The sequence below is a fragment of the Pagrus pagrus genome (assembly GCF_965226575.1).
Source record: "Pagrus pagrus genome assembly, chromosome: 6".
In the NCBI taxonomy this organism is placed as follows: Eukaryota; Metazoa; Chordata; class Actinopteri; order Spariformes; family Sparidae; genus Pagrus; species Pagrus pagrus.
In genome coordinates, this window is record NC_140190.1 from 16,736,486 (window position 1) to 16,748,991 (window position 12,506).

General features: G+C 43.2%; 1 protein-coding gene across 4 annotated transcripts in view; it reads left to right on the forward strand.

Annotated features, from left to right (window-relative positions):
* rnf220b (ring finger protein 220b) overlaps window positions 1–12,506 on the forward strand; it is a 33,021-nt gene that overhangs the window by 11,253 nt on the left and 9,262 nt on the right. For all 4 annotated transcript variants that reach the window (XM_084354713.1, XM_084354714.1, XM_084354715.1 and 1 more), the window contains exons 3-5: window positions 10,184–10,310; window positions 11,241–11,283; window positions 11,386–11,478. In XM_084354713.1, the coding sequence (XP_084210839.1) occupies window positions 10,184–10,310; window positions 11,241–11,283; window positions 11,386–11,478 (263 nt within the window). The remainder of the gene's footprint in view (window positions 1–10,183; window positions 10,311–11,240; window positions 11,284–11,385; window positions 11,479–12,506) is intronic.

Here is a 12,506-nt window from a genome sequence, read left to right on the forward strand (position 1 = left end):
TGTGGGATACATGCTGTGGATTGTTTCAATGCAAATGACGCCATTATGGCACATCAAGTGGCCGTGTTACTGTAGCCCGGTTTCACATGAGAGAAAGTAACACTGCAGCTTTGGATGTGAGGTTAACCTGTTTTAAGGCTTCTAATAGATTTTGTTCATTGGGAGCAGGTGTAATAACTGCACTCGTACGGCATCTTTTTGAAATGGTTTTCACTGTAGAAGATTAAAGTGCAATTTTCTGGCAATAAATGTACTTAAGTATTTAAAGGATAAGTCAAAGTAAATTACACATGTATTTACTGTAAACTATGGGATGACAGAATATTAGCTTAGTCAATTATCAGATCCAATATTCAGCATTTTCCTGATGACTAGACTCACTGTCAGTTTTTAATCTCATTGCTGGTAAAATGAATGTATTTAAAAATGCACAACCTGGCTCTTAGTAACTAGTAACTAAAGTTATCAAATAAATGTAGTGGAGTAAAAAGTACAATATTTACCTCTAAAATGTAGTTGAGTGGAAGTATAAAGTAGCATAAAATGGAAATACTAGAGTAAAGTCCAATTACCTCAAAATGAAGTACTTGAGTAAATGCCCTCAGTTATATTCTGTCACTGTGTAAATGCTGCACAGCCAGTCGTGTCGGCCTGAATTGATTATGACACTGATTCTAAAATCAGAAATGTATGGATATGTTGTATTATTGTGTTTTTGTTATCAGTTTGTTGTAAGTTAATTAAAGGAAACTTTAACAGCCTATAAAGTATAAAAATAAATGTCAATTCTATAAATATATAGTTCCTGGATATCTACCAGCATATCATCATTTTAAATCCCTCCTGAAAAATACAGATATTAGTCTCTGCCTTCAAACAATAATCATTTTAGTCAAACCTGTTTAAAATATGTTTTAATGGATCATTTTAGTCGTTTTTACCTGTTTTAATTTAAAAGATAATTACTCTGGTGTATTTACAAGCTCTTGTTCCTCTGAGACCTCAGTGTGAAATCCACGGCACACACACTGAATCAGTGCCTCACTGCTAACTAACCTTTAACAAGCTCTAACCAATAATATCTTTAACCAATAACTGCTTTTAATTGCTTCTATCTGGACTTACAGTTTCAAATAGCTCCTCATGTCTGAGTGGACTCCTGAACTCTGCATAGTTTTACTCTGGGTGGGCTGGTTCAGTGTCCTGTGGACTGGAGATGGTCCAGTCTCATTAGCAGCGTCTCAAAGCTCCTGATCAGTCAAGTAGAGGAGATTGAACTGTGAGCGGCTCCTGTGTGACCCCGCTGAGCGAGAACACAGGGGAGAAGATCTATACCCGCTGGCGCTGCCACAGGCCTCTTTGTTCTCCTGTGTTTGCTGACAGGGGAGATCGGAGGGGCGTATCGACGGGGGCTCACACTGCGCTGCGCTCACCAGGGCTACACGGCTCTCTGTGTGTGTAAATGATATACACATGAGCACATACACACACACTCAGAAATGTGTTTGTACACACATTTCTACCCTCTGTCTTTCTCACAATGTGTGCGTTTTCGCTTAGTTTCACTTCACACTTGCTACTCGACGTATCCACCTACACACACACACACACACACACACACGCACACACATAATAAAACTATCAACAACAGTGATTTCTAGCCCGATGCAGAGGGTTGTCTGTCCACTCACTCGTATTAAAGCTCAATATGTCTTTCTCTCAACAAGGCTTCAGGGCTGTGAGAGTCGAGCCACTCTGGTGCTGGGAAACCACACACAGCATGCAGAGATGCTCTGCCCTTTACTCACAAAAGATAACATCAGCAACTAATAAACCATTATTTACTGCTCACATTTGTTTACAGTGTAATGCTTAAACCAAGCAATACATTTAAACATGTTGACAACTTGCGAATCTTTGCAGATTTTTAATGAGGAGTTAACAGTATTTCACAATATCAAATGTGTACTTCAAAGTTTTTGCTAAGATTTGTTGGTGTTACCTCTATTTTGGGGCTCTCAGGTTGTGGTGTTGTTGACCATTGGCCTGTGAGTTATTGCACTCTTTCTACTTTAACATGCTTAAAGGGGCTCCGCGTAACAATTTATACCATTACCGCCACCCACTGTGACCAAACCAGAATTTAAAGAAACAGAAATGATTTAAGAGGCGATACACAATATAATCAGATGTGTATTTATTAAAGCAATATTAAAATCTAATTTCATAATATTACAAATATTGTCAGTATCAGTATGCTGTACAAATCTGAGATATCTGCTTTAATAATAAGAATAACTGAGATTACACAAGCGCATTACTAGATATTTTCCCAGATATCTTCGCCCTTTGAAATGAGGTAATCCTCGGAGCTCGGCGTGTTAATGCCCCTGATTCCTCTTTGTCCCTTTGTGTGCAGGTTACTGAAGATAAGCTCCTCAATCATCTGTATCTTTCCACTATTTGAAGATAAAACCATCGTCATCTGCTGTAATTGTTTGCTCATCCAGGCAGACACAATAACATCCTTTAGGAAGTGTGACTAACCAAAACACAGGTGGATCACAGAGTGCCAGGTGCTCGTGGTCGTCTCGTACCAGCAGCCGTTTCTGACAGTATCAGATGTTATCTGGAGGAGAGGTGGGAGGGGCATATGGCTTATCTATAATAGTGCCCGCTGATGAGGCTGTATGTCCGGCGGTGTCGGAAGATGTCTTTCTTTGGGTCACAAACCCTTCATATTGCATGAAAAACAATTGAGATTTTTGTTTGAAGCGTACTGCCGGCTTTAAAGATCTCCCTAATAGCTCAGGTTTCCGCTGCTCACCTGCGATGCAGAAAGTGTATGTGGGACAGGTGTGTGAGGGGAAGGCAGGTGGGTGTGTTTTCATTGAACAGGACAGTGTGTGAGTGTGTGTCAGCTGCCCCACATGACACGCTAAAAAGGAAAATGTACTTTCAAACATGTTAAGTACACAAACACAGTGACTGATGTACCTCGCAACACTGACAAGCGCCACTATAATGAATTCTTTAAAGAGTGATTGATATTAACTTCCGACAGAAAAGTAATAAACGGGGACCAAATTTTCCTAAAATCCTTGAGTCCTTCCCTCAGTGCAGATCTGTTTCCTTCAGGGACAAGTCATTTAGCTAATGCTTTACGAAAGGTGGTTCTGGTGTTGCAGTAAAATTCGTCATTCCACTCTTTTTCCCCCCCTTTACTTTCCCAGCGAACTCATATGGACTCATAATGACAGGATTAATGCTCAGATCAGTTTAGCAGAATACCTTTTTCGTTACATGCTGTAATAACCCTCTCTTAAATCTCTCACCACCATCTGGGAACCTCATCTGAATTTCAAGAATGTGCCCCGTGCACCTGACAGCAGCAGAAAGAAATCAAAAAAAGAAAGGAAAAAACATCAGCTGCAAGTGGATGTGTGCAGAGTATTCACTTTGAGTCTCTTATTGACTCCTGCTGTTTTAAAATTGTCCAATTGTGACACCACAATCGCATACTTGATGCAACAATTTCAGGCGTGATCTCAGGGGGTTTTATTCCCAAGGCATTTTGGGAAACGTGGAAAATCAACTGATGGAGAAGCAGAGGAAAAAAACAAGCTGAAGCAGCGTAGCGGTATGCACGAGTGGAGTTTTTCTTTGGTGGACACTGCTGCAAGTTAAAGGTCCCACTGATCAATAAAATAGTAAGAACTTTATAGCAGTTGGAGTACCACTGGTGAGTGCGGCTGTAATTAAACTCTTCAGTGAGTTGCGCACACTGTGACACACTGTTTGTCCGGGACTGTTTAGAAAAAGTTGAGTGCTTGATGCAAGCAACAGAGCGATCGTCTCATTTTCTCCTTATTAACCACTAATTGAGAGAAAGAGCGAGAGGGGAAAAGAAAATGAGAGCGAAGTGATGAGGAGACGATGGAATAATAAGAGAGAGAGAGACACAGAGAGAGAGAGAGAGAGTAGTAGTAATGTGTATTAATCAGTGGTCCGGGTAATTATGATCTGTATTTTTGGAGCCAATCTAATTATCTTCTAATGAGAGATTGTGATGTGTTTATTAGCTTCTTGATGTCTCTCTCTCTCATACATACACACGCACACACACACACACACACACACACACACACACACACACACACACACACACACACACACACACAGATTACCATGGCAGGAATAATGTATAGATTTGAATTAATGACCTAATACATGTTAGCTTCAACCCACACGCTCATACTGTACAAAAAAGAGAGGGAAAAATGTATTGCAGCGATCAAAGCGGTACATAAAGTAGAAATACCTCACAGCAGGTTTCCACATTGTCATGAGTTACTTACTTCCAGAGGAAGGCACTCATTGAAACGTTGCACAAGTTACAAGTTTTTGTGCCAGTTGGATGCATTACTGCTAAACCAAAAAAAAAAATGCTACAGAGCGCTGCCGTCTGCAAAATGTCAAGTTTTCGGGAGCTAATGAAAACACCCTGGGTTTCTCAGCTTGATCACCAGGTTTTGGTGTCAAAGATTTTTCAAGCCCAAGTGTGGTAGATCATTTTAAACCCATACAAAACTGTAAAATCTCTAACATTGAATGAGAAAGAGCTATTAAACGCACAGTACGTAATTTCTGCCGCCTGGGATCTCAAAACAAAACAAAGGACATACAGTAGGTAGTGTGGGATCATGGGAGTTGTTGTCCTAATTGTTAAACAACCACCATCGCTAATGAAATCTATCCATGTGAGGAATGTTCACAGACGAAGTGATCTATTAAAGTTTTATTCAATTCACATTTGGTCACGTGTGCTGACTTTCTTCCTCGCTCTCTGACCAAATGAGACTCACTGTTACTTTGAATAAAATTAGTATTTTGTAAACTGAATATGGCAACTGATTGCCTGAAGAGGAGCGAGAGAGGTTCCCCTCCTGACAGTATAACATAGCGTGACAGAGTTGGATCTCGATATATTTCAGTCTGTCTTGTGAATGCAGGTTGATCGCATCAGAATGAGTGACAGGCCACCGGTGAACAGCTCTATCGCTATCCGCTGTCAGAGGCTTCTTGATCCAACGCGACTGACAGACAGACAGCAGTCAGGAGACGGATGTCAAATTCTAGATTTGGCATTTGCTGCCCAGAGAAAGAGCTCGGTTAGGTTTCAACTGCTGGAAGATCATAAGTGCTGGTGTTCATTGCTTCTTTCCCTGGAGATCTATTTTAAATCTTTATCTGCAATTCTGATGGTAGATGGATGACAATAAATGAGAGAGGAGGCAAAAAAGACATATAATAAATGTTTCTGATCAGATATCACGATACAATGATATCCTAAATCTGATGTGTAGTCTCACATCAGGATAAAGATATATATAATATTTATAATAAAGATATATCAATATATTGCCCAGTCCTAACCTCAACAGAACTAAACAGAGAGAAAACAAAAACTCGTTTGTCATCTTTGCATTCTTTTCTTTCTTCCCCGTGTGATCAGAGATTATAGTGAGCGTGCTTGAATCTTCTCAGGTAGAAGACATACGCAAACATAGACTAAACCTGCAACAATAAAACCAGCATGTATGTATGAGCAGATATTTCAGAACAAAACTCAAACAGATCTGCAGATATTTCCCCCTGAGGTGGCCTTTAAGTGGCCTTATATCACCGCAGTTACCCAAGGACAGTCCTAACTTTCCCCCTGACTTCCACTCCCTCTCTCCAATCTGTAAGTCACTATCAAAGATCATTGAACCATGCATCTCAATGAGGGCCAGATTGATTGGTTGGAGCGAAGCGGAGGCATGGTTCGATCTTTGCCCTCAGGTCCTGAGAAGGGAAATATGGTCGCAGGGACACAGTCGCACAGCTCCACAGTCCACTCTCCATCAACAAGATGATTAGACTGATACATGCTGAGCCACGCCTGCACCTGATGGAACAATCGTGGTGACTAATGGAGAAGATGAGAGAGAGAAGGAATGAGAGGGACAGGGAGAGAAACTGGGGGTGTTGTGTCCTGATTGACCTGTGGTCAGAGAGGTTATGTCCATTGATCTGTGGGGCAGAAGAAAAGGGCTTTAGCCTGAGGTGCTTCAGAATGAGTCTATTTGGGGTTTAGGATTCCTGTCCATTCCCACCAGGAGCTTTTTCATCATCTGACTCCCCGGGACTTACAGCTGCCGTCTGCCGATGTTCGCGTAATGCACAGAGCACTACAGAGGCCAAAGGCCAATCAATGTTCTACAAGAGGTTGATACAGATCTTATTAGTCAATGAATGATCATTAGCGGTCTAACGAGGCATTGATTTGTGCAAGGGCCAAAGGTTGCGGTGGTTGTGGTGAGTGTCTTTAATACATTAAACACAATTGATTGCAGAGTAGGAGGGATATTTTTGAAGGATGCTGGAATTAGATTGGACAGTGAGAGATTTGAGGTCAGGCCAGGAGAGGAAGTGTGAGTGTGCCTTCACCAGCCGCTGAATGTGGTTAGGATTGAACACGGAGCCCCGCGGCACATTTGTCTTTTATGTATTACCGGTGTAGCAATTCTGCAATTAATAAAAAGCAGATATCTAGGAGTACTAAGTCAAAGGCAACTGGACTGGCTGTTTCAAAGGCTCGGGCAACAGCCTTTGAAAGCTGAGGAAATGACTCTGCTCATAGCAGATGTGTTACTACAGGCCCTATTATGTTGCTCATTAAATACCCAACCTCTCAATAGGCCATTATTTCCCCAATAAAAAACAAACGGCGGCCTGCATACTTTCCCCTCTCCCCCCTCCGCTTCAGAGGTTAGTTCTACCTCACAGACGGCAAAAAACCCTGACTAATATCCTGCATGTGATGCTTTTAAATAGGAAGCAGGCCGCGGGATAGGGTGGGGTACAGGTGTGGCAGGAGCCAATGGCTTTTATAGCCCTCCAACTCCTCTGAAAGTGTGCCAAGGACCTGCCTACACAACCCACCACTGCAGTGTTAGCCGCCAAGCGTTAACTTCACTCCCCCCGCCAATCGCTCCATGCCTACTGGTTATATAGAGTCTGTGCTTGTTATGACTTTATAGAGGGATTTCTGATGTGCTTAGAGAATTGTTTGATGATTGGGATAATGATGCCAGTTGGAGTGAGTTGTCTCAGCACTTTATCGCCACATGAACGCAGAGAAAAACAGAGCCAGCTGACGCAGAAACAAGCGCCACATCCTCCCCTGGATGCTCGCTCCTACGTCCCCCTGCCATTCAAAGACGTCCAATCCTCCTCACGTCAATCAGAATTATACCACGTCCACAGGTTTGTCACCGGGGGGACGTTCGTCACCATGTCTCCCCTGCAGAACAGCCTTTTCATGCCCCAGCATAATGTCAGCGGGTGACATCCAGGCCTGATGTGATGTGGCATTCACTAAAGGTCACGTTAGGCATCTCCGCTCTGTCTGCATCAGCAGAACTGGCAGCCGTCATATGGGCGCTGGCATCGGCCATTACCCAGGCCCTCAGGGGGACTCGCTGCTTTGAGGATTTGTCAGCGGGATTCTGATCTCTCTGTTCCAGTGGCGAGCGCTGAACGCAGGACCATGTCTTGATACAGAACAACAGAAACTGGATTTGACCGTCAATCACACAAGAGTACGAGGAGGATGGTGATATCTTGTTTTGTTTCAGAACAAACTGTATCTCATGATGCTCTTGATAGCGGGGGTGGGGCAGAGACATATTGCAGCGTTTTGATGGGTTATTAACCCCCAGGGGTGTGTTCTCTCCAAATCCATGGGGAGATAAGATAGAGGTTGTATTCAGGCGTGCTCATCTGTGTGATTCCCTCCTGAAAAAAATGCTGCAGAGATTTGTTTTTTCGCCATCCATTTTGGTTTTCCAGCAGGACTTAAAAGCCCCACTGTAAACGGATTATGACAATAATTTTAAAGTGAGCACAAAATAAGGATAAAAGCCAAAAGTGTGCCATTCTGATGCACACATTTCGTTTCATCGGAAAAAGACTGAAATGCAGCCAAAGACACATCCTCCCGAGTGGGATCAGTGAGTGAAGAGAGCGAATGGCAGCTGGACAAAGGCTAGACATCCAGGAAAGGAGGTCCTGAACTGGCGAGACACAAAGACCGAAAAAAGGAAACAATCAGAGACACAGAGACAGTGAATCCATTAGGAGACGGGCCAGTCAAACTCAGCGCGACGGCGAGAGAGAGAGTGAGAGAGAGGGCCAATCCATCCGAGCCAGTTGCCGTAGTGAGGGAACAGTTAACAAGCCCCACAGGCAGGTTTTACAGCCCCCTGTTGTGTGTCTGAGACCCCCCAGGCTGAAGAGGGGCTGAGGCTGACTGATACTGACAGGGTTTATGTGGGTGGGGGCGCAGGGCAGCGGGGGGATGGAGACGTGTAAAAAAGGTGGTCATGAACCAACAACTGTCACTTACGAGAGCGCGGCACAAGAACCGAGTCAGGCCTCAGCAAAAGCGCGCGCGCACACATTCATACATCCGAACGTGCCCGCTCTCCCACCATTAAATCTGATGTTTGTGTGGAGCAGAGGTGAAGGGTGGGGGAGAGGCTGCAGTCAGAGGAGGGGGGCTTATCCAAAAAGTGGACCAATAAAACACCTGAAAATCAAATCCCATTGCTCTTATCGCGGCGCCATTCAGAGACGTTATCTGTGCAGGTAATGTGGTTATAAATTCAATTTCAGCCCAGAGATTTCATTGTTTACTGATGCCTGCATGTTCCGGGCGGCAGAGCGCAGAAAGCCCGGGAACGCTCGATGCGTGTCGGGAAAAGTCATTTAGGCTTCCGCGAGGGGATGCAAAAAAGGCGAGAGAGAGAGAGGAGCGGGGGGGTGAAACCAGGAGAGCTGTCACTCTCCCAAGGACACCCGACTCCACTTTCTATTTTCCACCCTATGTTTTATTTAGAGGCCATTTTGTCCTATTTGGTTCCTCATTATGGGGGCTCATAGCTCAACTGATGTCAGGGGACGTCACTTGCCGACAGACATCGGCATCTGAGCTCGTCATGTTGCTGGTCATTTGGAGCGGAGCTGGGGACAAGTGTTAGTCCGGTGTTTGGATAATAGGGTCCACAAGGAAGTTGAGTCCACTGTCCTCCACGCCGAGGAGCTGTCAGAAATACTAATCTGCTTGTAATGTTCTATATTTAAAAGTGTTAAACTGTGTTTTCCAGCGCTGTCATCTGTTTTGCCTTGACTGTGCAGAGATGGGAAATTAGGTGCATCTTGCCTACTAGCTCTCTGCGTGTGATTGATGGCTTTCAGGAGTAAATCACCTCATCTACTAGGTAAAATCTTGATATAGTAGAGCTCCTCCGGCTCCCAGCTGGCTGCTTATGGCAGTAATCCATCAGTGGGGCCCAATGGGCCGAGTGGCCCTCCTGGGTAATGTTCCTATTGACAGCCTATGATGTCAGCAGGCTGACAGCAGGGGGCCATAGCAGTGAGTCTGTGTGTTTATGTGTGTGTGTGTAACCTTGTTTTACTCTCACTACTGTCTGTCAGTAGTGCAGACAGCTCTACTGAACACACAAACACACAGAGACGGTGAAGGCTGTTTAAGATGCTGACCATTAAATCCCAACATGAACAGTTCAAGTTCTCATAAACACTTTTGTTGAGCGTCATATTTATTTTTATTTTGTGTCACTGCTCCACTGATGCAAAAGCTCCTACTGTTTAAGACTTTTAAAATTAATTTTTGTTTTATGAAGTAAACATCAACACCCAACCTAAAAAGAAGAGGGGCCAACCTGCATATATTCTTAACAAGTTATTGCTAAGATGACACAATAATTATGAAGAAGAAAAAAGTGAAATCAAATACAAAAACAAAAAAGTAAATATTTAAGTCATGTTTGCGGGCTGATTATGTGTGTTCAACACGGATGCATACACTTCTGTAACTTTTCGTAAAACTTCAAAATGTAAATTGAGGAAAAACACCTGCCTGTCTGACCGAAGAGGCTTTAGTTTATTCAAACATGAAGTCCTGAATTGATTTGAGAAGAAAGCTCACCACACTATCTCTCCATAGTGAACAGTTATATTATCTTTTCATAGCCTCAAAGACCAAAGCCAAAAAGAAAAATCATACAGCGTTTTATTCCTTTAACACCTCTTTACGCTTTCCTCTGTTCTCCAGGCAAAGTGAAGGGTCTGTATGACGCTCAGGCCCCCATGTGTCCCGTCTGCCAGGCCATTCTACGACCAGGAGAGCTGCAGGACCACATGGAGCAGGAGATGTCCAAACTCGCCCAGCTACAGATCAGGTATCACCATCCGATCAAACTGTCTGATTTATAATTTAGTAAGTCTTCTTCCATCAAGTGGTTTCATCGTTGAGAATCACATCCTCCTTCTAACCGTTTTCTTCTCACTTCCTCCTTTCATCCATTTGTCATTTTCTTCCTGTTTTGCAGCCCAGACTCTCTGTTCTGTTCAGCTTTCACGTCATAATTAATGTTGACAGATGTGGTAGCTAGAGGCCCCCCTCCCCCCGTCGGTTTCCCCAGGTGGTATCTCCCGTCCTCTCTCTGTCACCTGCGTGCGGTGTTTACAAGCTGCCTCATTGTTCCCTACATATTTCATATTAGAGCCTCCGGCCTCCAGGCGACAAATCATACAGCGGGTACATAATGTCCTGCTAATGGCTGCTTTGAGCCCTGCACACACACAGACACACACTCTAAAACATACACAGGAGGAGCGGAGGTGCACACACACACACACACTCACACACACACACACACACACACACACACACTCACACACACACACACACACACTCACACACACATTACCTGCTGCTTAGACCAGAAGAATGATTCCTCCAATAAAGACATTACACTCCAAATCTGCTTAACGACCGCTCCGTGGACAGTAATGGTTTCAAATTGAACTTGGCCCACGGGGACAATGTGTGTGTGTGTGTGTGTGTGTGTGTGTGTGTGTGTGTGTGTGTGTGTACAGTATCTGTATGAAAGACAGAAAGTGTAAAATGAGGTTATACACAGACTCAGATACAAATTCAGACAAGATAAAAGCAGAGGTTATTTACGAGATGACATTTTAAAAGACAATATTGTGTTTGTATATTTTATAGCATAGTGTAGTTGATGTGTGTGTGTGTGTGTGTGTGTTGGCTTTCCAAGCTTGTTTAACATACGAGCTTCCGTATACTTTGCCTCTTTTCTCTGCAGTGCCACTCCAGCGCAGCACGACCGCCTCATCAGGACGCCGAAGGTAAACAGCTGATATCTTAAATGAGTTTTAAGAGAACACACTGGTTTTTAATCCCGTCTTTGACTCTCTTCCTCCTCTCTTCTCTCTCCTGATTCACTCCAGTCGCTCTCTCTCCATCTCCATATCAAGCGTGAAGGGGGCTCTCCCACCTCGCCCCCTCGACCGTCGGACGAGGCCCACTCCGACCGATACCAGGTGAGGTTAAAAAAATGTCAAAAAAAGTGACATGATTGTATATACGTGTGAATTTTCAGTGGAGAAAATGCTTTTTTCAAAAGATGTACGGAGAGTTAAAGAGCCAGAACAGCAGTGCATTTGTTTAAGTGTAAAGATGGATTGAAATTAAGACATTTCAGAAGTACAAACACCAATAAACACTTAGTTTTTTAATGTTATTTGTTAGTTTCACACTGAAGAAAATTACCTGGTGGAGCTTTGAATTTTCTGATTGATTTTTAAACGAATTTTGTATACGCCTGATTAGTGCAGAAAAACAGCACCAGGCAACTTGTAGTCAGAAACATCATAAAAACATTTTGTTTTTTATCCTCGGTGTGGTGCCAGTGACTCACCAGTTTTATGGTCTTGGGTTGATCAAATGCCGTGCTCAACACTCTCTTAAAAGTAATGGGTTCATCAGGAGTCTAGTCAAGTCAATTTTATTTATATCGCTGAAAAACACGGGTTTGTTTAAAAGATGTTTATGACCTGAACAACATATTACGCTCCTTGCACTCTGGATTTGGAAGGAAAAACTCTACACAATAAAATAAATGGAAGATAAATAAAAAGGCAACAGGACGGGCACGACGGACCGACACAATACAGTAGATTGCAGAAACAGAAATACAATATTAAGAAACAGGATGAGTAGAATTAGCAACAGATTTGGACAAACACATTAAGTAGATATTAAAGAGACTCTGTGGAAATCTGTGTTGTGCTGGAAGCCAGTCGTTAGTTTATGTCAGCGGACTCCATTTCTCACGGTAGCTACTGTTGCTCTCTGTTAGGGAACATAGAGAGGCACTCGAGAACATACAAGTCACATCCTGTCACAGAAAATCCTACCCGAGTCTTGTACAAAGAAATCCACAGTCCAGATAAAGGTGGTAACTGTGGTATCATGTGTTTGAAATGAAGACATCTTTGCTGTTCATTCATTCCAGTGGAAATGTGGATGATATATTTCAGACTTTACATGATGAAAATATGTCACATCC